Genomic DNA, 24,886 nt, shown 5'->3' on the forward strand with positions numbered 1-24,886 from the left:
AATGATTTATGCAAATGAGTTCAGGTAAATGTTAAAATTAAAATTATAAGATAACCTTCACACTAAAAAAGTTAAGGTTATCTTATAATTTCAATTTTAACATTAAAATTTTTTGACCCAAGATGGAGTAGCAAATAGTCCGAAGTGTTAAGGTTATCGGTTAATTTAAGCTTTAATATTTTCATGACACCGATTTTTTTTTTATTAGTAATTCTTTGGAAATAGGCTACTGACCTCACTGTGAAAGAAAAAAACAATGTCAAATAGTGAAAAAAATCGTTATGATTGATTTTATGAAGAGAAGAAACTAAAGTAAATCAACAATCTCCAATTAATTTGGAAGAAAACACAATAAGTTATTAATTTTGTCGTAATATTTTTAAAATTCGATGAAACGTAATGAAATGCTATTCAATCTTGTGTGAATGTGAATAATTTTTAAACATAAAATTGTTTTATTGTGGTGGATGCCGAAGCTGTAAGGCGACAATTCCCCACTCTGAAAGACCCGGGCAGAGAACCCCAGAAATTTTTCATGAACAATCTATTCCGAATATATCGGACCTTTTTCCGGACCATTGTGGGTCTGGCCGAACTCATAATACAGTGCCTTAACTAGGCAGGTGCAAAGAGTGCACAGGCATTAGGCCCAGGATAAAGTGGGGACCTGAGATGGAGTATCAAAAAATGATTCAAATTTTAAATTTTGCTGCCATGGGTGCCGTTTCCGTAACATTTTTGATTAAAGTTAAAAAATAATAGGGCCCATCAGTTTCCGAATGGATAAAACCACTGTACACTGGTCATGGGTTTGCGTTTCGCCAATGGGCTTGCAACGTGGAGTTTTTCGGGTTTTCTTCACGTTAGTAACACCTAAATAGGGACCAGAAAAGACCTCACAGAAGGCATTCCCCCGTTCGCAGATCGCCCATATGTCGCGTTGCCGTATACCAATAAAACCAAAGTAAAAAATAATCCGCCATTTTTATTGTATTCTTTGTTCTTTTTTTAAAATATTTTTTCCAATAAAGGGAAGCCGAAAGTAAAATCATGCTACACGTGAAAAGCTAGTTATGTCAATTTCTTAATGGGTCCATTTAGTGTCCATGGGGCAAAGAGGAACAAACTGAAAAGAAAAATAAATAGAATGTTGTATTATGAGATTTTTCAGTCTAGTTTACATTGGTCTTATTTAAATAAGCACACAGTACCAGGAAGATACACATAGTTTTAATGATATTAAGGATAGGAAATAATATAGAAATTAAAGTAGTGAGAATAGATAGATAGAACTTAGTATTTTAGTTGAAATTTCAGTATCGATATTTTCACGAAACAATACCTTTCCAGGACTATTCCATATAGCAATTTACATTTTTAAACTAATAGTTAATAAAATCTTCGAGATTTATCTTATTAACTTGTATTTGTATATGTGTTAAAAGCAAAATATTCCGTCACCGCCTCACATAAATAACGTAAGTTTAAAAATTAATTTGATTTACAATTTCAAAATTTCAAAACTTCTAAACGGTTTTTAAAAACATTGTCTTAATTTTCAATTGATTTGATTTGAATTTGACGAGTCGATTTCAAGCAATTTCTTAAATTTTCAATTTTTTTGAAGTTTTATGAAAATTTAATAAAATGGGTGAAGAGAATATAGTTTCAAGGGTAAAATTATTGCTAGAGAAATACAAAAATGAAATAAGTGACGAAATTGTAGAAGAACTAATACTGCCGAAGCGTGTTTACAAATCTAATTTTAAACTAAGCACGAAACCCGCAGGAAATTATCGACATGGGATGCGTAAGCATATTTTCCAATATAACGATTGTGCTTCGAATTATTTTTACTTGCCTGTAAGTGTAGCAGAAGGTAAGAGATCATTTAGTGTTCTGAAAAGAATTAAAAACCACCTACGCTCGACATTATGTGTTAGGAACAATTAAGTGGACTAGCAACACTCAACATTAATTACCAGATAGCGCGTATTTTAGACTATTCTGAAATAATCAGTGAATTTGCTAATGTTAAAGCGCGGAAAGCTTCTGTAAAATAATTAAACGTAATAATCCAAAAAAATAAATAATAAATACCGTTGACTTTATTCTCTTATCCACAATTTTATTTTAAATTTTGAAGGGCCTCTAAAATATTAGTTGTCCCGGGCCTCACATTTTCTCTGAAAGGCCCTGATTGGAATATTGCAAGCAAATAATAATAACAACAACACAAATCTTATTTTTTTAATTTCTAATATAAAACTCGATAAATAACTTTGAGATGCGAGGAGGTTAAAGCATCAGCTTCCGCTCTGGTGATCCGGGATCGAATCCATGTGATCAAAAATCCTTGCATTTTTTCATGGGTGGTTCTAGATACGTCGGACCCGTTTCTCAGTATCAGTTCTTCTGAATATGTCGGGCCCCGTGGGTATGAAAAAAAAAGCGCAGAAAATTAAAGTAAACAGGGCAAAGAGTTAAAAATGTAGCCTATATACATATATATAAGACATATTTTTAATTATGTATAATTTCTAATATCTGTTTTTTATTTCTTGAATAATGCTTAATTGAAAAATAGGAATTGTTTTCAATGGAAAAATGCAAGACCTTTTCATTTATTTTAATAATTGAATGAAATAAGATCAACTGCATTAAGCTTCAGAATGTAGAAGGCTACAATAGATATTTATAAAATTAGAAAATCTTATAATTATGTTTTGCATAATTTTGTATATAAAAGTTTAATTTCTAAATCCTAACTATTACAGTATATTATCGCCTTTATTCATTAAATGTAATCATTAAGAATTGTTTAAATACATCGACTTTTAGAAGCCGTAAATTAATGTCATAATGATTTGTGCAACTTTTTTCTAAAATTCTGCTTTAAAAATATATCACGTATTTATATTTCTCAATTTTCTCCTTGAAGGTGACATTGAATCTATTTCACCAGTATCAGGTTAAAAAGACGTAAAATTCGTTTAAAGTTTCCTCTAAAGTCAATGACATATTTCAAAATATACGTGTCACACACAAAAAATATCTTATTTACTTTTTAAACATTCGATACTAAAATTCATTAAAAATATCAGAATAAAGTAAAAATTTTTAAATTATTTATTTATTTTGCTAACTCTTTCCGACTATTTTTTTCCGTTTTTATCTCTTTCTGTAGGCACTAAGAGAGCCTTTTTCCTAATCAACAGTGAGTTTGGCCAAGCCCACTATGAGTGAGGCCAGGTGACATTGAATACGTCGATATATTTCAAATCCTAAAGTTTTTCGCTTAGATTCGATCCTGAGTACCCCAGAGAGGCAAATTGGCACTTTTGCCATCTCGGCCGGCGTTGAAATTTCACCGTCTCAAAATACAGTACTATAAAAGGAAGCTGGCGAGGATTCTCGCTGGACTTTCACGACACCTGTAATTTACAAAGTTATGTGTGGAGCCACCTGTGATGAGATTTTATTTTTAAAAAATAATTTTTATACTATTAATAATTGCAAAAAGGCAAAAGACTTATTTTGGGGTAGAAGAGAGTTTTTAAACAAATTTTAAATGCTAATAACATTTATGGAGTTTACATTTTTGGGATCCTGGATGGTGAAAACGTCGAGAAATGCAAAAAAAGTAGGGTTAAAATTTAAACGATCACCATACTTTCTCTATGCTATAGTCTAAAACAGCTAGAACAGTAAAAATCTGTTTCCACAATTTCCGAAACTAAAATATCAGTTTGAGAAAACACTAAATCTTTAACTTTTAGCTAGTAAGTTTAAATATGGTCTTAAGTAAATTTAATTATCAATATACATTATACATAACTGATACAGAAAATTGAATTATAATTTTTCCATCTTGTTTTTTTTTTTTACCTTAAGCATTAATTAAGTATAATTATAAAATATTATAATTATTTTATTTTTTTATTTTCGCAGCATAATATCGTATTTGCTGCAGCGATCCCTTGCAGCAAACGTTTAGAAACGGTTCGCTACATTATAGCGCTTCATTTAGAAACGTTTCGCAGTGTAGCGCTGCACAAAGCGACCAGACCAACACCTTCTAAGTTATAGAAGATATTGGTTATGATACAGATGAAGAAAACTCATAAAATTCCACATGGTCAGTCCATTGAAGCGCGAATCCGCGACCAACTACCAGCGTTTAGTGGTTTTATCCACTCGGGCACTGGTGGGCAAAACTAGCCTAATTTGTATAGATTATAGGAAAGTTAGTACTGAACAAGATCATTTATATAGTGCAAGTTTGAGCAATGGCTCTCCCGATATTCTTACAAGTTTATAAATAGTGTAACATTAAACATCAATAGATGATCGTTTACGAAAAATTCGTTAAACTTATAACGTTATATTTCAAAAACTAAACTACTGAAACGAAACATTAGAAATCTTGGATCCGGAAGAATTAAAAATTATTTTGTATATAAATTTATGCAGGGAAATGATGAGAAACCAGAATGCTTATATGAAGCCATTAGATTTAATATCAAGAATGCTAATTTCAGACATACATGTATGTTCGCATTATTAATTCATGGATCGCTTTAAGCTTTTCAGCGTCAGAAAAAATCAAATCATATCTTTTTCTCGTTCGCCACGTTTCAAAAACAGATATAAATCTTTTGTTACATCTTATTGGCCTTGTTAATCCGATTGGCTACCGTTACAACCTTATTTTATAATGTAAGCTTACAGCGGGAGTCTTCGCTTATAACGTCATGATTATTCGTGAGGTTATAATCATTGTATAATTACGGTGACCATACGTCCTTTATTTAAGAGGACGGTCTTTTATTTCACTACTCTGTCCTTTAGATTTTTTTTTTAAAATGACCATTTTGTTCTTTATTTCGTGAATTGAAATTGAATATTGGCACCCGCAATAGCACCAATGTTCAATTTAGAAAATTTATTTTTATCCACTTTATAAATTTACCAAACTTATACTGATGATTTTAAATACCTGGGACAGCTTTTTCGTGGAAAGGAAAGTATTTGAATTTTACTACGAGAAACACCTCGAAGGAAGATCGAGGTAAATGTTTTGTTCATTTTCGGTTACTCGAACGTAAATATAAACGAACAATTACTTATTGTGATATCGTCCCAATGCCGGTCTGCAATTTTAATCATATTTTTAATTTATTTAATTTAAAATATATGCTCTCCACTGTAGTGTCATGCCCCTGTACTGTACATCATACTTTTCCGTCAGCAATGGAGTCATGTCGGTCATCTAACTCCTTTCAGAGAAAAATTTTTGAATTGAAATAACGTGATTTATAGTTTGCATCGGAAGTTCATAATCGAAGTCTCCTGTCTCTAAGCTGTCCTTCCATCGTTTGCCTAGAATCTGCCAGATGGCGTAACGTTGAGGGATTTAAGCATTGAAGTATAGTTATCTAAGTAGTTTTGTTTAAAGTACATTAAAATAAGTGCAAATTATACAGAGAGTAATTACAGATTAGACATCGTTTTAAATAATTTATTCATTTATGATACAACTAGCAAATAAGCCCGGCGTTGCTCGGACAAACGATTTAGATGATCTGGTAAATATTGTACGTTCGGAAATTATCAAAAACAAAAAATCGTATCTAAAACAGTACAATAGAAGCTGTTCTTCAGATTAAACCTTAATTCTCTCCCCCGCGTGAGAATTTCCAAAAATCCCTTCTTAGTGTGCATTTTCATGACAGACCCTAACTGTGTACCAAATTTCACCTCTTTAGGTTCAGCGGTTTGCTCTGGGCGATGATGAATCAATGTCACTCAGTCAGTCAGTCAGTTAATCAGGACACGTAATTTTATATATTTAGATGAAAGTTTACTACGAAAGCATTCTTGAAATTTTTTATCCTGCTTTCTAACCCAAGCAAGTAATTTCTGTTTCGCATATTGTCACATTCTCAACAGAATGTAATACTGTAATGAATATTTAAGCTAGTATTTCTTCTGCATGCTCTTTACATAGAAATTGCAACGCTTTGTTACGAAAAAAAGTCTATGCAGATTTCGTAAACAGATTCTACTTCACAATGTTTTTTTCAAAATATTCTTCACAATATTGTATTTGTAACCAAATTCATAGTTTTGGATAAATTAACCCATTTCTATTTTTTCACATTAACAAATTCAGCTTCTATTAAATTGGAAAAAGTACTGCAAGTAGAAAATACCTTAATGCTAACTTCAGTTTTCTTTAAAAAATATCTATAGACAAAACACAGACATACTAATGAACTCAGTCTCGAATTTCTTTGCTTTAAGTGTTCAAAAACAGCACCACATTTTGGAAGTATCCAGCTTTTTAAATGTTATTAATGTAAGTGGCTTTTATTGAACCTGAGGTTTCTGTTGTCAAAGACTGAAATCTACCAAATCCAAAACTGGTTTTCGTTCAATAATAGTGCAATTTCCGCATTTGGACGGTTTTATCAAAGAATAAATCAGCAGTTAGTACAAGTGTATAAATGTTGGTATTGCTGGATGATCATTTCTCCCAGCTTAACGAATTGAACCAAAGAAGCGCTAACATAAAAATAAAAATTAATCTAATTGATGCAAATTCTTTAATTTAGCTTATATGCTTACCTCAAATAGATCTTAGTTACTTTTTCCTGTAATATCTGTAATTGTAGTCATATAGAAAGTACTGAATCAGATCCATAGCTGATATCAAAGTAACTTGCAGACCCTCAGCTGTTTGGAGAGTTAAAAGCTCTCCTGGTAGAATTTGCTTGTTTTTAAAATATTTTTCCAGATATCATTCGAGATTATCTTTAAGTACCTACAACGGAAATAACCAATTTTCTTAAATTATTAAAAGAAAACTATAAAAGTAACAAAAAGTAAAATTATGAAAATATTTTCACCCATACTTGTAGATTATTTGATTCTTTTCTCACATCTGAAAGAAATAGTCTATGAAGAGCATCAAAAAGATCATTTATACGTTTTGTGAATCCGATTGTTGGACTCACATCAATAATATTGATGTCATCCGTGAGCACAAAACTTCAATCTATCTGCAATTGAGTTGCTAAATACCTATAAGAATAAGCATTTTAAAAATAAATTCTGAATCACCTAAACCATGTTAGGTTCGTCTAATTTTTAAGGTAAATCATAAATAGCCTACTATTATTCATTGTATACTTGTTTTAATAGAAACATACTTGGGTAGCCAATTTAACATTCATTTTTATGTGGATAAATACGATTAATGGTTAATTTAGAACAAACTTAAGCATCCTGCTCGTAATCCAGGACAAGCGAAACTTGATAATGTTTCCATTTAATATGTCATTATTCAAAACCTAAATATATAAGTTACTGTTCAAAAATATAGCATTGGAACAAGTTTATAAAAGTTAGATTATATGTAAATTGTGTCCATCAAGAAGCTGTTAATTTGTAAAGTTTGTCTTCTTTTGAAATCATTTGCCACCACTTCAGAAATAATTCCAGAGCTTTAGAACCTTTAAATAAACTTACTTTCTCTGAACATGTGGCATATCCAGCATCGCATCCGATCACAAAACATGTTTTAGCAATCGTTAAACAGCACGTTTGGAAGTAATTCACTGAGAAAGGCACTTTACCACTAACAAATGAAGCAAATATTAGTACCCGAATACTTTTTGTAAGTAGCCATAAATCATAAATAAACGAAACAATTATTGTTTCGCGCATATGAATATAATAGAACACGGTTACACGTGAAAATCCCCAACTACGATTATTGTGCCCTTAATAGATAATATGTGAACAAATAACCTTGGACGGTTTTGAAACAGAGATCCCTCATCTTTCCTTTTTAAACCGTCGCCATATTCTTAAGAGTACAAAAAGAAAAACGTGTTAGTTCTGACCCTTATAACCCACCTCTATTATCTACTAACCATGTTATTTAGTATTTATGTTCGATAACAGATGTCGCCACTTGCTCATATGTTTTTCAAAACATTTTCCAAATACACTACAGTATTTTAATATAATATTTCGGAAGATTAATAAAAACCGAATTGGCTCGAAAGCTAAAACGGTATATTACATTTATAATAATCAATTAATTTTTTTGCAGTTTCAAATGAGCATTTTTGTCACAACCTGAAAGTAAATTCGAACTTTCATTGTGGTACCTGAAAATCTCGTGTTTTAAAGTCTAAATAGATGAGTGTTTTCATAACTCGTTTAAAAAATCTGTAAAGGAGACTTGCTTATTGGGCTGAAATTTGAAAAACTGTAGACCTATAAATTCCCACTGTTGTCCGTCTTCCTTAATCGAGAACAGAGTTAGATACTGAAAGTAAAGACAGATATGGAAAGCTTAAAGCTTAGGGGAAAGAGGCCCGATTAATTATAATATGAACTTCCGATTCAAATCGGAAGTCATGTTATTTCAATTCAAATCCTTTCCCCTGGAAAGCAGCTAATAGTGACCGTATTGTTAAAGGAAAAGTATGATGATGTACTGTACAGGGACAAGCCACTACTAATTTGAAGTGGAGAGCAAATATTTTAAATTAAATTAATTTAAAATATGATTAAAAATTGCAGCCCGATATTAGGACGGTGTCATAATAAGTAATTGTTCGTTTATATTACTTTGATCTTGCTTCCTTCCGAGAATCGACGTAATGAGATTAATGGCGTCCACCACAATAGTTAACGGTAGGTTCATTTTTCGTTTTTTCGATCGGATGTATGAAGTGGTTGCCGTTAACTAAACAAAATAAATCCCTAAAATAAACGAGACTAAGCAAAAAGAAGTCGACTTTCCTTTCACAGTATACAATGCAAGACTTCTGGATGGCCGAGCGATCAAGCGATGACAGCTTACCGCTCTGGAGGACTCGGGATCGAATTCGGATGGGTCGAAAAAGCCCGTGGAATTTTTCAAAATATATTAAGGTGGACGAGTGCCTCAAAATAAAGGTAGATTCCATTGAAGTTATTAGACTATATAATTCGGAGGTTTGAAAAAGACTGTGAAGACACTTTTACTCTAGAGCAGGGGTGGCCAACAAGTCGATCGCCAAGCCAATTTTGGTCGATCGCTAGGGATGTCTTGACTTAATGTATTATATTTGTAACCGAACGCAACTACAGTAGAGCGTCGATAAGTGGAATGGCCGGAAAGTGGAACGATTTTCAGTCGGACTGTGTCGTGCTGAATCGAATGTTTTTGATACTAAATTTACTTCTAAAGTACAATTTTCATGTTTTTTATATTCTTTGATATATTTATTTTGTTTGTACAAAATGCAGAAATAATTTTTAACGATACGATAGCCTCGATGATTATTATAAAAATTTTCGTTAGGCTTAAAATCGACAAAAATTCAACACGAAGCGACACGCAACGGAGAAAAATTTGAACATCGGACAGGTTAATGTATTTTTTCGTACAAAGTCGGAAACTGGAACAAATCATTAACTGGAAGGACCCCAGTCCCCAATTGGTTCCACTTATCGACGCTCTACTGTATATGCATGCAGTTATGACTCGACTCATAAGCAGTGAGTGCACTTCGTACTGATACAGTATAAATATAGTGTGTATTTCACACTTTCCCCTCCCCATTTAGACTATGCCTATGACAACAAAGTCGATCGCGACACATTTTTACGATAAAAAGTAGATCTTAAGTGCACAAAAGTTGGCCACCCCTGCTCTAGAGTACTGAACTTGTAAATTTTATTTACTAAAGTATTATAAGTTATACGTTTATTTTCTAAAATATTATCAGAATTTTAATATAATTTTAAAAGCGCAATTAATAAGTGTTTTCATTATAAAATAGAATTAATCTCAATTAATTTTATTCTAATTTCAATATTTGCATCCATTAATGTAAGGTCGCAAATTCCTTCCTCGACAATTTATCTTCCACCCATTCCTAAAAATAATACAGACATATTTATAGAAAGCATATGAATATATACACGTATATATATATATATATATTTTTTAAATTATGGCATATGATAAAATTATAGTAAAATATTAGTAAATTAAACAATGATATTTGCCATGCATTAAATTTGACTTCTGAATATCATTTTAGCGCATCTTATATCATCTGTTATATTATCATCTAAAAATTCTATTAAATTATATAAATTCAATGAAAACACAATTGATATGTATATTATTATATTTTTAAAATACAGTCAAACCTGTTTTTATGCGCTCTTTTTATGTGCGATTTTTTTATGCGAATTTTTAATTTGTGCGGTTTTTTTGTGCGATTTTTTATTTGTGCGGTATAGTTGGCGACTAGTCTCGTGCGATTCGTCATGTCTCACGTTGACTTATTATAGCTAAATAAACTTATTATAGCATAAATGCACTTATTATAGTAATATTATTGCATGAATATGCGAAAAATGAAATAATTTACTAATTTAATAATTTAATAATTTAATAATTTAATAAGTCAACAAAACACCACCTGGACAAAAATATGTAAAACAGACGATAGACCAGACGATGCAGTCAAGTGCTGACATCTGTTGTCAATAAATTCTATTTCGTACGGTTTTGAGTTATTTTCTATGTGAGACTTTTTTTATGCGGTTCCTGTTGACCGCATAAAAAAATTATTTTTTAAATTGTGTTGCGAAAACTATTATTTACAGCCATTCGTGAAGTTTCGTGAGATGTTTTTAATGCGTTTTTTTTAATGCGGTCCCTATCCCCCGCATAAAAACAGGTTTGACTGTAATATTATTAAAAATATTTTATCATACTTGCACACTAAACGTTGCAACTATGTAAAGGTCTAGAATTAGCGAACCAGTTACCGTCGCTTATCGAAAGATTACAAATTGTTCTATTTTAAAAATTTGAGTAAATTATAATTATTTGAATTTGCTTGAAAAATTGTCTTCATTTTAGTTTCGATTTATTGCATGGCTATTGAAGTTACTTTCGTGTCGTATCAAGCAGATCTCTGATCGAAATATAACCTTTATGAAGAATTTAAATTATGTCTATCTTTTTTATATAAATTAACATAGGAAAACTTAACAAATTTTTATATCTAAAATAACCATAACGAGTTATTTTTAAAATAAAAATTCAACTTTTTATTTCCTTGATTTTGTATTCAAATATATTTTAGAATACAATATGAAAACAGTCGATTCGCACGTTATATTGTTTATTAAAAATTGCTTCAGCTATTTAAATTATAATTTTTATATATCGGATGATGGTTAAGGCGTCAGTGTACCTCTCTAGAGAACCTAGGATCAAATCCTGACAGTAAAAAAAAACAAACCAGAATTTTTGTTCGATCACATCCCTTACTACCTGATCGTCCCATTGTGGGTTTGGCTAAGTCCACAATGGACATGGAAAAAGGCCATCTTAGTGCCCACAGGATGAGTCCAAAACTATTACACATTTACAATCAGAAATGTTCTTCCTTGGGAATCCATTTCTAACTAAAATCGATGCCATTTCACATTTGTTGAAAACTTTTCCATTTCCGAAAGATATCAGAATGGTAAGTACAATGAAAGAAGTAAAAGATGAATTCATGTTACTACGTCGAACGTCATCTATCTTCTGATTGAAATTTTTTATTCTCATTAAATGAATAACTCAAGCAAAGTATCACTACTTTAAAGTTAGTCTAATGACTGTAGGATGTAAAGTGGGAAAGCCATTAAAAAGGTTTATTCAGTGGCATAATGATATTTTTAAGTGAATACTTTGGTGTTTTGAAACTTTTTAAATACATTTTCATCATTTCACCTTTTAAGAATTTATAAATTTCGCACGTTTTTATTTCGTTTTACGAATATTAAACTTCATATCTTCATTAAGTGTGTAATAGAGCAACGTAATGCGAGTAATTATTTATTATGACATCGTCATAATGCCGGGCTGCAATTTTTAATTTATTGAATTTAAAATACATGCTCTCCATCTCAAATTAGTAGTGGCTTTCTTCTGTACTTCATACTGTTCCTTTAACAATAGAGTCGAGACGGTTATCTATCTAATGCTTTTCGGGAAAAGTTTTGAATTGAAATAACGTGACTTTCAGTTTTCATGGAGAGTTTAAATAATTAATCAGGGTTTCCTGTCCCTAAGGTTTCCATATCTGGTGTCGTATTTCAACTATCTAACTCTATTCTCAAGATTAAGGAAAGACAGACAGACAGACGAATGACAGTGGGAATTTATAGATCTGCAATTTTTTTCAAATTGCAGCCCAATAAAGCATTTTTAATCAAAATATTAAAATTTACACGATCAAATCAACATAAATATTAATCACATCAGTTAACATATTTATTTATTTAATAAGGAATCTTTATATATATATAGGCCTATATATATATATTATATATAAGTGAATTCCCTAATGAAATTTTTGTCATTTACAATGTAAAGTAATTTATTTTATATTATTCATGTAAACTATACTTTTCCTTCTGCAATTTCCTGTTACAGTATGTAATCTGTACTGACGAAATTTTACTTCTATGCTTCGGGGAAAAAATTCGAAATTCAAGTTATTCAATTCAATTTAGATAGAAAATTTTATTTCTATCAAAGTTGTCCCACTTAAATTAAATACGTAACCATAATAAAATTATGGATAATTTTATGTAAATATTGCTAATAAACTGGATATTAACTATGTGCTGTTTATTTATTTACTCTTAACTTTCATTTTAAAAAAACCACTTCTAACTTTTGCTTTTTTTAAATTTCTTATTCATTTTGATCAGTTAAAGATACCACTTTCTCTTTAATGATTTGATGATTTTCTCCGTTTTGATTTCTATGCCGTAAATATAGTTTCCAACAATGGAAACAGATAACTCATTTATGAAGTTTCGATGTTATAAAGTAAGCCAGTGGGATGATAGACCTTTTCTAATTTTTTAATGCAGTGCCAAAATAATAATGCTCGACATTCCAAAGGCCATTGCCAAACTTCTAGGCTTACAAGAAAGCGGCGCCGAACGTCCGGCGTACACGTTTTCGCGTTGAAAACTTCGGCCTCAACCTCGCTAATGCATAGTTGTGTAGGATGTATACGTTCAACTTAAGTCATTGAATAATGAAAGTCTTCAAAAGAAATTTGAAATTACAGAAAAATTATAATTTTTTAAATTACTTTGTAATGAGTTTATGAAAGTTTTAAGCTACATTAAAAATTTATTCTTATCGATTCATTAATAATTATGACAATTAATTTATATTATTTTGTAAGAATTTAAGATACTTTTAACGAATTTATTGAAAAACATATTTTGCGAAAGCTTCTAAATTTGTATTTAAAAAATCATTAACCAACTTTCGTTAATACTAAAAATAAAAAAGAAAAAGAAAAAACAATTATTCTTAGAAAAGGATAAAATGCGCGCATTTTCAAAGTAATGAAGAGCTTAAAAAATAGGTAAATAATTTTAAGGCTTTTAAATAATATTTTATTTATAAGCATTAATCGTGAAATTGTAGATCATATTAAATATAAGTTTTTATTTATTCGGAAGCGTGGCCCTGCAATTTTGAAAAAAGTAATGATGGTTCCTCTTTCTGAATTTACTTATATTCAGAAAAGTCTTAATTTACATTTAGAAGTCGAGCTACCTATCAGTTTTATATGTTTTGTATATACTCGTCCTGCTTTCCATCTTAATCCTACGCCAGCGCTCCTTTGAGCAAAAGTGGCTCAAGACAGAAATTCTGCTCTGCTTCCCAGCCATATTATCTAATAACCTTGCGAAACACCTTTTCTGATAGATAAAACCATTAAAAGTAGCCCAATCGGCGATTTATAGCAAAATTTGGCAGCTTATATCCAGGTGCTAATACCGCATGTAGAGAGAGAAACGGTCAGCGCATATACATTCGACAATGAAATGTGAAAGGAATGAACACTGGAAAATTGATCATCAAAGAATGGCATGCAACTGTTAAATATCGATCTACTCAGAATCTGTGAGCTTCAATGGACGAGAACAGATACTTCTCTAACAATGATTTTATAGTCTATTGTCCGTAAATTAATATATACAAAGGAATGGCGTTGCAATCGTCCCAGATACAGATAAAATCGATCGGCAGAGCAGTTCACAGTTTTCTGCTGTAAACGGCAGAATTATTAGCATTTGCATCATTTGGTTATTTGTATTTGCATCGATAGCATTTATTTGAATTATTAAAATTTGCATCACAGAAGATCCCTTGCCAAATTCGTTATATAGATCTGTGATCTTACCACGGATGAGTCTAACGAGCAAATAAAAAGCGTATATGATGATATTCAAAAAGTGCTAAAATGCATTCCGAAAAAGGACATTGTTTACATCATTGTTCATAGGAAAATGTGGATTGGCGAAAAGAACAAAGCCGGAAACGTTACTTCAATTTTGTAGAGAAAATAAGTTTGTGATATGAACACATTTATGACCAAACCAAAACGTCTTTTACAGGTGGACTTCTTACAACGCGTTCAGTTGTATCTGTCTCCAAAGATGTAAAAGATCGGTTATGGCAGTGAAAAATCTTCTCAGGTACTGATTACGGTTTTAATTAGAAGTTCAATCAAATGTACTGAGTTAAGCTGAGCTACAGCTTAAGATTTTGACGGGCAGCTCAGCTCTAAGCAAACTGCGATTATGGACTCCAGAATCGCAGTTTGCAGCTCAACTCAGTTTCGATTCATATTCCGAGTTTTTTGTAATTTGAAGTACTCTCGATCCTATCCCCTTCGAATTATCTGCACTTTGCATGTTTTGCTAGAAATAATTATCGCTATTTCTATCGTTTTAAAATATTACCCTTTTTTGTTTTTAATAAGTCTTTTAATCTAAAAATTGTTTATGGTTCAATTGCTTAATGCTCAAATAGTTTTTATTTGAATGCTCTCATTTTAACAACAGATAAATGAAAACATGTCCGACATACTGTATATTCGTTATTATTACAGATATACTTTAACTTCAAAACTAGCCTTTGCTATAATACACTCCTACACTCCAGCTCAGCTCACCTCCGGTCCAAATTCACAGTTCAACTCGCAGCTCGCCTGTCAAGACCTCAGTTTAGCTTGGTATTTCCAAATTGCTAAGATGAGCTTTGCTGAGCCTAGTTCTAATCATCAATTGCTTGTTGCGAGCGTTAAACCTTGATTCTTCAACACTACAGATCCAAAGGTCCTTTGAAATTTGATACGGAATTAGTATTTCCGAGTTATGCGATCGAGGTGAAAAATCGCTTCTAATTGCTTGACAGTCTGGAAAAGGGACCAGATGAACTGCGGAAGGATATCAAGGATATTGTAAGTTGAAAATGCAGAGTGTGGAAAGTGCAGAAAAGAACATAACATGGGAAAACTCGGAGAAAAGCGCCATGGCTTCAGATGTGGTAGTATTTGCTGTTAGTCATGACACATAGCGGAAAGCCATAAGATGCGTCATCAATAGTGACACATATCATGGCTTTTGTCCTTCATTATGTATGGCCGTATTACCTCAACTGTAGAAGGACAAAATTTACCGAGAAATGTTCAGGCCATGTATAGTTAACATATAGAGTATAAGAATAAGGTAGGTATAAAAATAGGGTATAGGAATATGGTAACATAACAAATGGGCGATCTGCCTAGGCAAAATACGCAGATTTAACTCGAAGCTAGAAAAGATAAAGAACAGAACTGGAATTTAAGTTTTTTTAGAATTGGTGAAAACAAAGAAAAACTGTCACTTTTGTAAAAAAGTGTCACTGTCACTTTTGTAAAAAAGACCCGGGTCGCTTTTGTGCCATGTAAGTTTTAGTTTGGTTTTATTTGTTTATGGCAATGCGACAAGAGAGATCTGCCAAGAGAGAATGCATTCCGGGAGATCTGTTAGGAGAAATTGGCCTCTATTTAGATAAAGAAAATTCGACAAACTATACATGGCCAGCCCGTTGGCGAAGCACAAACCCATAACAAACTACCAGCGCTCGGTAGTTTTATCCACTCGGCCACTGGTGGGCTTGCGCCATGTAAAGCTGCGTCAAATTTTGACCGCAGTGATTTACATGACAGTGAAGAAATTAGGATTGGATTGGATTCATGGAATAAGGTAACATAACAAATGGGCGATCTGCCTAGGAAATGTCTCTAGGAAGGACTTTCTATGACAAATGCCCCCTATTTAGGTGTTAGACATCGTGATGAAAGTCCGGAAAACTTCACGTGATCAGCCCGTTGATCAGGCGCAAACCCACATCAACTACTAGTGTTTTATCCATTTGGTCACTGGTGGACGTTTATGCAAAAGCCTCATACAGTTTTCCACCTACTTTTTGACGGTGTCCAGTCGTTTCCCCTTTGAGTATTTTAGCCGGACTAAAACGTTTTCTATTAATTTTGAGACGCTCTACGACTTTGTAATTTAAACTGTGCCGCTATCTTTCATAGAAGTCGAGATAAGATTTGACCTCATGAGAAAAAGGAGCAGTGGTGACTAGGTAGTCATGCACGGCCGCAAGGTAGACATGGCATAAGAGTTTAGGTAATAGGTAGTGAAATCTACTACTACTTATTACTTAAACTCACTACTTTCCTAAACTCTCGTCCACTTATATTTGTCTAATACATAGTATAAACAAGATAAAATCTGGCACAATGTTTTTATCTATACCCTGTGTATGTGTATTGTACAAGTACTTCAATACTTTGGACTTAAAATCGAAATCAACTACAAGTATTTTCCTAGTTATTAAAAATTTTTATTGGAAAAGTTCTGTACACAATATCAATATTTCCAAATTGTTTATCAATATGTAAACAAACTGAAAAATAAAATCGCTTGTCACAATATTTTAAAAAATGAAAAAATGTTTATCTAAAAAATTGATTAAGAAGATCACGTTATAATCAATGTAATAATTAACGTTACAATGAACACCATGCTTTGGACGGATATCGATTTACTATAAGAAGCAGAATTGGTGAACATTCCTTCAATCCTTTCTAAAGATCCGTTATTAGGAAGTGGTTTTATGCCCAATAAATGACACATCAAATTATAATGATCGACATTCTCGATGGGAGGGGATATGTATCCTTTCTTCAGGTCTAAAAGATAAATGTTAAAATAATCATGAAAATTCTCTAATATTACAAACCCACATTTAAATTGGTTAAGTTTAGTTAAAAATTAAGTAACTAAATTATTTTTACCAGGTCCTCTAGCATAGAATATGGTTCTCATGTCCTTGACTTTATAAGGGTCATAACCATGACTACCGCCTTTGGAAAGTGTTGATCTTCCAGGAATACTTTTATCAGGAAAATCCAACTAAATTTTAAAATAAGATAAAAATATAATAAAACATGTACATAAAATCTTTAATACTGTTTTAAATAAAATTTCTGTTTTTGCAGTTAGTTCTTATTAAATTTAACATGTATTTCCATTACTGTCGCGAGTATTGATATGATTTAAAAGTTGTCTTTATTGATAACTGGAAAAATAAAGTTTCTATTTTGCGTTATGAATATACAGTATATTATAAAACAACGTTTTAGAAGAGATATTCATTTACTAGTGAATGAACTAAAAATTCCAAGCTGTGCCAGTATACAGCACATAGATCAAATACACAAAAAGTTAAAAGTTACAGATATCACTATTGTTTATGATTCAGAATTGATTCGATGATGAAATAAATACAAGTACAAGAAAACATTTGGAACACACACATAGACATCTATTTTAAATTAGTCTAAGTAATGTATAAGATGGAATAATTCTTAAATGACATTCCATAAATTATTTCATCATGATAAAATAATCTTCTCATAAAATTTAAAACTTCATTAAAACAATTAAAAAATAAATGTTTTTTAATCAAAAAAGTCACACCTTACGCAATATATTTTTTACTGAAAATTCAGCACATGTTAAAAAAAAGAAACTACAAAGAGAATAGAAATAAAATTTTTATTTGTATTATTATTAAAAGATAAATTAATTTAAAAATATATCTGATCTTTTAAACTTTAAAATAAAATGATTAAAAAAAAAACAGAATTTACTGTTTTTAATAGATATTCAAACCTTAGAATATAACAAGGTTATTTCATGGAAACGCTTAAATTAGATGTTATATAAATATTAGTAAATTATTAAAGATTCACGAATTACAAAGACTTAATTGAATTTATATCTAAAGAAATTGTAATCATAGGAATATTCATTCCATTGATAAAGTTATGTTCCTACATACTGTATCACAGATTTTATTTTTTATTCTATTCGTCATTTCGTAAAAGTGACAATAGACAATTCATCAGCAAAATCGATTAAAAATTTTTGTTTGTTTTAATTGTTGACTGTTTCTTCCCTTTAGGTACTAAGAGGACCTTTTAAATCGTACCCGAGACTAATTCAACCAGACCCACAATGGAAGGCCAGATGTCCAGGGTCGGTGGTCGATAAATCCGGGACAGACCACCCTGTAAAGTTCCTAGATAATTGCTCGTCCAAATTCGATACCGGATCTCCCAGAGCAGTAGGCTGACGTTTTAACCACCTCGACCATCCGGCCATCACTGTATCAATTTGAATTAAAATAACTATAATAAAAATTTTATTTAATATAATACAAGAGAACTTAGAAGATGTTTTTAAAAATCTATTCATTTTGCTTATTTATTATTGAAATCTTACTAAAACGATTTTCAGATTTTTGCAACCAAACTATAAATGAATGTCGATGCTATTAAATAAATTTCAAACGATGTATATAAATAATGAAATTTCAATAACTTTATAAATTATTTTTAATCGTTTGTTGGTAATGGTGCATTAAATATTTTAAAAACAGTAGTTTGAATATCATACTTACTCCAGTGATAAAGTATCCTTTATCCGCAACCAATAATATAGGAAGAGTTAGATAACTGTGTTTAAGATGATATTCATCAGGAATCTCTTCCTTTCTATAAACATGCAGACCAGGATGATTATAATTTTTGATTTTATTATAGACCTGTTTCAAAAAGAATATTTCAAAACGATTATTAAAATAATAATTTGTTACATTTATTTAAAAAATAATAATATTTCGTAATCTGAAACTAATAATTAAAAAAATATTTCTAGATTAGTGCTATTAATTTAGATATACTAAATTAAAGGTCCATTATATAATAAATTAAATTCTATATACGTTTATATAACATTGCAACATGGTAAATATGTATTTATTTGATAAATGTTATTATATAATTAATATTTATCAAATAAAATAAAGATATATTTCTATTAACGTTAAAATGTTCTTCCAATACGAGTAATCTATGCATGGTACAAGTTTGTTTCAAGTAGAAAATAAGTGAATGGTCAAACTGCAGGCTTTACTGCAATATTCGCTGCAATTGTGTAAAGCTTAAGTGATAGGAGCAAGTAAACACAAAAATTGTGTGAATGGATAATCCGCTTATTTTATCTTCGCAAATTTAGCAGTTGCAACAAAACTGTATTATTCAGATATTTAATTATCCAAGTACAAAGGGTATTCGTCATTCGAACTTTTTTTTTTGTTATTATTATGATTTTAATAAGTTTATGAAGTGTTAGAGGTAAAAAAATTAGCGAAAATAATTAATTTTCTACCTCTACTAGAGAAAACCAGAAAAAATAATTAAAATGTTATGTATTTATAAAATATTTTCAGAAAAATCTATAATGTAAATAGAAAAAAATAAATGTGAACTTAGATTTTTAAAACTTGAAATATAGATATTCATTAAAAGATAATTTAAGATATTTAAAGTACAGGTAACCCCCGTATAACAAAGCACTTCTATAGCACGGATTCACTTTGACACGGTTCGAGAATTGGGTAAAACCCTCGTACAACATTAAATGTAATAAATTTTTACATACTTAAGTACTAATAGTTCAAGAAAATAATAATTTTCGTGAACTATTAGTACTTAAGTATGTAAATTTTCTTTTCCCGCCTTTTGTCGAGACACATGGTCCTTCTCGAAACTTGTTTCAATGTTGCCAGATCTCGACGCTTCTGCTTTTAATGTTGCCAGATGTTTTTCCCTTATTCCATACTTGCTTTATTCTTCGTAAGTGCTTAGCACCATATAATCTTTTAACTAAAAGCAAGCATCCATGCTTTACCTTTTGCAAAAATTACATACTTGTCTGCATGGATCTGAAGATAATGCAGAAAAATGCTCAGAGGATAAGGATAACTTGCCAAAAAGAAAACGCCCTCGATTAATAGTGCTTAGTGATGAAGAAGAAAACTGTTTAATTTATATTAATATGTATCACTTAAATATCTTTATTAAAATTTTCTTATCTTAATTATGAAAATATAATAACATGTTTTTTAATTTTAGGAACCTAACCTCCTTTTCGTACTTAGTTCTTTGTTTCGTATAACACGGATTCGCATAACACAGCAATTTTTTGGAACGTAACTCCCATGTTATACGGGGGTTACCTGTACATCGATAACTAAATTTATTATATTAATGTAGTCAAACCTGTCTGTAACGGAACCCCAAGGGACCGAACAACTTTTCCGTAGTAGACAGGTTTCCGCTATATACAGGTTTATCTAGTACAGGTATCCCTTGATTAATGCGAATAATAAATTTCTCGATCTTACCGCGCATATCAAAATCGCATTAATCAGATAGTGGTACCTCGGTACTCGACCGAACAATCTCCATCCGCTAAAACAGATTTTCAGTTAATAACAAATATTTTTATTTTTACGTTTGTATTCTTTAGTTTCCCGAACGAAACTTTCAAAACCACATTTGACACATTCGGTTTTTAGAAGCATCTTTCCCATACACAGTACGGATATTTTTTACTGTTTGTAGAGCACGATATCCTTTACGAAACTTAAAAAGCATGCATAATATGCCCGACGTGCATTTTATCTGCAGACATTTCGACTTGATTTTATTCAAACGAAATGTGATGTAAAAAGTTTAAAATAAGCTTCAAAATAATAAATACGATCTCACATCAGGAATAATATGTTAAATTTCACAATTGGTAATTACATCACATATTTATGTTAAGTAAAAACAGCTGTTAATAAAAATACGCAAATACTTTACGTTCCAATCCCGATAAAATTACTATAATACAGTAGTCATATTTTGCTATTCTGTATTGGGTATGTGAATTTACTCACTTTTTTTTATGATTTATACATACTAGGCTCGTAAACTTCTTAAATTTGTGTTAAACCGGGTAAAGATACCGATTTTCCTTTCCGTTTCCGTGTTGGACAGGTTCGCTATATACAGGTTCCGTTATAGACAGGTTTGACTATACAACAGGTGTTTTTACTAAGATGGACTTTTTGTCATTTTTTTAAATTCTAATTTGTTATAATTTTGTTTTATATTTTATTAATTACATGATTTTTGTTCATGCCAATTTAATATTAGCGAGGTTGCTGCCGAAGTTTTCATCTCTAAAACGTGAACGTCGAACGTCCACAAGATCAACGGCACTCGACGTTCGACGTTCGACGTTCACGTTTTAGAGATGAAAACTTCGGCAGCAACCTCGCTAATAATAATTTATGTATAATAAATTATTTATTTTATAATATATAGATTATTCTCAAGTAAAGTTAAGAATAGTGTTAGAAAATATTTGTATTAGTTTAAATAATTGGAGCATTTCTCATTTTATTGGAAGAGTTAAATACGAATATCACGATACTTGATATTCTGGGTCTTGTAGCTTAAGTTTTAAATACAGTTTTTATTGTAAGAAGTAAAATTTGGATAATCATAAACCACTCGGCAATTCATTATTTAGAAAAAACAAAATAAAAAATAAGTATAAAAATAATTAAAACCGTGACTTTTAAATATTATCATATTAAGTTTCTCAAACATTCAAGCATTAAGATTTTGATTTTACATGGAGGTCTATTTTATATTCTACATTATAATATGCTATTAACTACAAACAACGTAATTATTAGGTTTAAATCCATAAGCTTGGTAACTTTAATTCATATATTGTATTACCATTCATATTTTAGAAGTTTCCTAATAATTAAATGTAATATCTAGTCTGATCATAACCACAAATTTTGTTGCCAGAAAAAATTTAGGGTGTAGAATATTATTAGCTTCGAGTTTTTAACTATTTTCTAATTCAGTTTTATTAATATATTTTTAAAATTAAAATTCAAATACTCGTATTTTGCGTTAAATTCAAATAACGAGTTATAATTTAATTACATAGTAATTTGCAACTTATATTTCATAATTTTCGCTCCTTTTCTTTCGACTTATCACAAACTTCCACATTTCACTTATAAAAAAAACAAAAAATCTAAATTATCGTTTTGATTAACAGTACAAAGCTTATAAAATATTAAATAATTTGATATGATTTTATACTAAAAATATATATAATGCTACATAATATCTTTCGGTAATTTAACAATTTAATAAATAATTACTTTTTCATTTTAATCTTGAGATAAAATTACTTAGTGAAATTATTAATTATTATCTTTTTTAAATATTATTATTATTAATGATTAATAATAATAATGTGTAGACCGATATTTGTCATTAAAATAATATACTAGTAAGTTATATATGAATATAATTACTTCATGCACTTAATATACTCGTGACAATGATTCGTTATCTTAATAGCATTCTCGAGTTCTATTTTAACTGTTTTTAGCCAAATTAAATTCTAAAGTAATCTAGTTTAAACATGCATTATAATAAGGAAGATCATTTATCAATCATTTATCAATGATTTGTCTTGAATAAAAATTTATATAAATCTGTAATTTTTATAATAAATGAACCGCTTTAAATAAAAAATTATCATATTATCACTCTTAAAACTTTATATTTTATAGTACTAACAACTGATGAACATTATTTATTGTTATTTCGTATAGAGCGAACATACTGTTTATCGCTCAGCCGGAAGAGTGAAAAATGGGTCTAAAATTGACTAAACTCAAGATTATTTTTTAGATTATTTATATATTGACCCATAAATTCGTTAAATTGCATGTGAAGACCTATAAAATGGTTATTTTTTAAATTTTATTCTATTTTGCAGCTAAAAACAAAAAAACCGGGACTGTCCAGGACAAAACGGGATATATAGTACTTCTCAAGTATGAAATTTCTTTGATAGGTATGAAGATATAGGTGCTGAAATTAGCTTATAAAATAGAAATTGCTATTTGGAGTTTTATTTTCGATCCTAAAATTCCATAATATTATCCTAAAATTTATTCCGATTATATAGTATATAGTTAGTATATAGTTTTTGATTAGAATATTATTTCAGATAAGCGTAATATTTCTTCTTGATAAATGATCTAGATCCAAGGCTATTTGTTTTTTAAGGTTTAAATTTCTTGATATAAATTGATGTTAAAAACAGAAAAATCGATCTTGCGTGAAGTAATCTACTTTCTAAGTTTAAACTATAATCCTTAAAAATTACTAGATTCAGCTGAAACTTAAGTCCCTTGTGGACTTAGTTCTTAGCTTGTTTCAGAAGGTTAACTTTAATAATTTGTCTTCCGTAACAATATAGATCTACATAAATTGATAATATTCGAAAGAGCCCATTTTTTATATTTAAATGAGTTGAGAATGTATATTATTAGTTTCGCATTAAATGATGGTAAAATCGTTCATCTCTCTTAACATGATAAAATCTATCATTTTAATTACATTCTATCATTTTTTAATAATGTGATTAATATTTTGAGCAATGTCAATTTATAACTTTCAATCTATTAAATCTTCAAAAATATAATTCAAGTTAGAATCTTTATCAGATAATGCATTCAGTTTCAAGAATATTGAGAAATGCATAAAATGAACGATTTTTGAAAAGATAAAAACTAATATTTTACATAGATTATCTGTAAAATTGGATAATGAAATATAAAACTCTATTTTAAATTAATATATCAATTATATATAATTACAGAAGGCCCTTGACTTCACGGATAAAAAATGTCTATCCTAAAGAAAAAAATCTAGAGCACCTTTACTTGTGAACAGAATACGATAAAAGGTTGAATATCAATGAGTAGACTATTTTACTCAATATAGATATTATAATGTATAAGTATGAATAAAATATTATAACAACATTTTTAATACATCTTGTACATTGTAAGTCCGTTATTAATATATGTTTTCTAAATTTGTTCGATTTAAAGGACTTTTTTCAATAACGGATATCCCTTTATTCAGTTAATCGTTAAATCGAGAACATACTGTGTTTGTATACAACTTCATATAACTGTCTGATTCTACTAGTTTATTGAAAAAGTAAAAGATTAATTTTTACTGTTCCTTTAATATTCTTAATATAGTTATTATTTCAAATACAGATAATCTTTTGTTTACCATTTACTTGTTCAATAATGTTTAGGTTAATAAAAATATTTTCAGTTTTAATTATATTTTCTATATACTTGTAATATCTTGTTTAATTCAAGATTTATACTCGCTTGTATCGAAACGGATATAATAATCGACTGGTTTCAGTCTATTTTTTGATATTATATCATAACTTTTCGTATTACATTCAGTATATATTTCGATGATGTAAAACAAACAACGTAGTCACTATCGATTAGCTTTTCCAACTCTAACAATAAAATATCATACGTAGGACTCTCCATAAATTACGTAACGCAGATATGGTTGAGTAGGTATGCAGGTAATCGTTACGATGATACTAGGAAGTCAGGTGTTTTACAAAACGTTACGTAAAGATAGAGTCATTCTGTTACTTAAGGATAACAGAATGACCCTAA

The 24,886-nt window shown here is 30.1% G+C and overlaps 1 protein-coding gene across 1 annotated transcript in view; it reads right to left on the minus strand.

Moving 5' to 3' along the window:
• Positions 1-16,767: 16,767 nt before the first annotated feature.
• The window catches only part of LOC136972620 (glycerophosphocholine cholinephosphodiesterase ENPP6-like), a 37,150-nt gene continuing 29,031 nt past the window's right edge, over positions 16,768-24,886 (minus strand). Inside the window, exons 5-7 of the mRNA XM_067267206.1 lie at positions 18,914-19,057; positions 17,244-17,361; positions 16,768-17,138 (exon numbers count right to left, since the gene is read on the minus strand). Coding sequence (XP_067123307.1) covers positions 16,927-17,138; positions 17,244-17,361; positions 18,914-19,057 — 474 coding nt within the window. The 3' untranslated portion in view covers positions 16,768-16,926. The remainder of the gene's footprint in view (positions 17,139-17,243; positions 17,362-18,913; positions 19,058-24,886) is intronic.

This window comes from Centruroides vittatus, unplaced genomic scaffold (genome assembly GCF_030686945.1).
Source record: "Centruroides vittatus isolate TY-2023 unplaced genomic scaffold, ASM3068694v2 contig_299, whole genome shotgun sequence".
Classification (NCBI taxonomy): Eukaryota; Metazoa; Arthropoda; class Arachnida; order Scorpiones; family Buthidae; genus Centruroides; species Centruroides vittatus.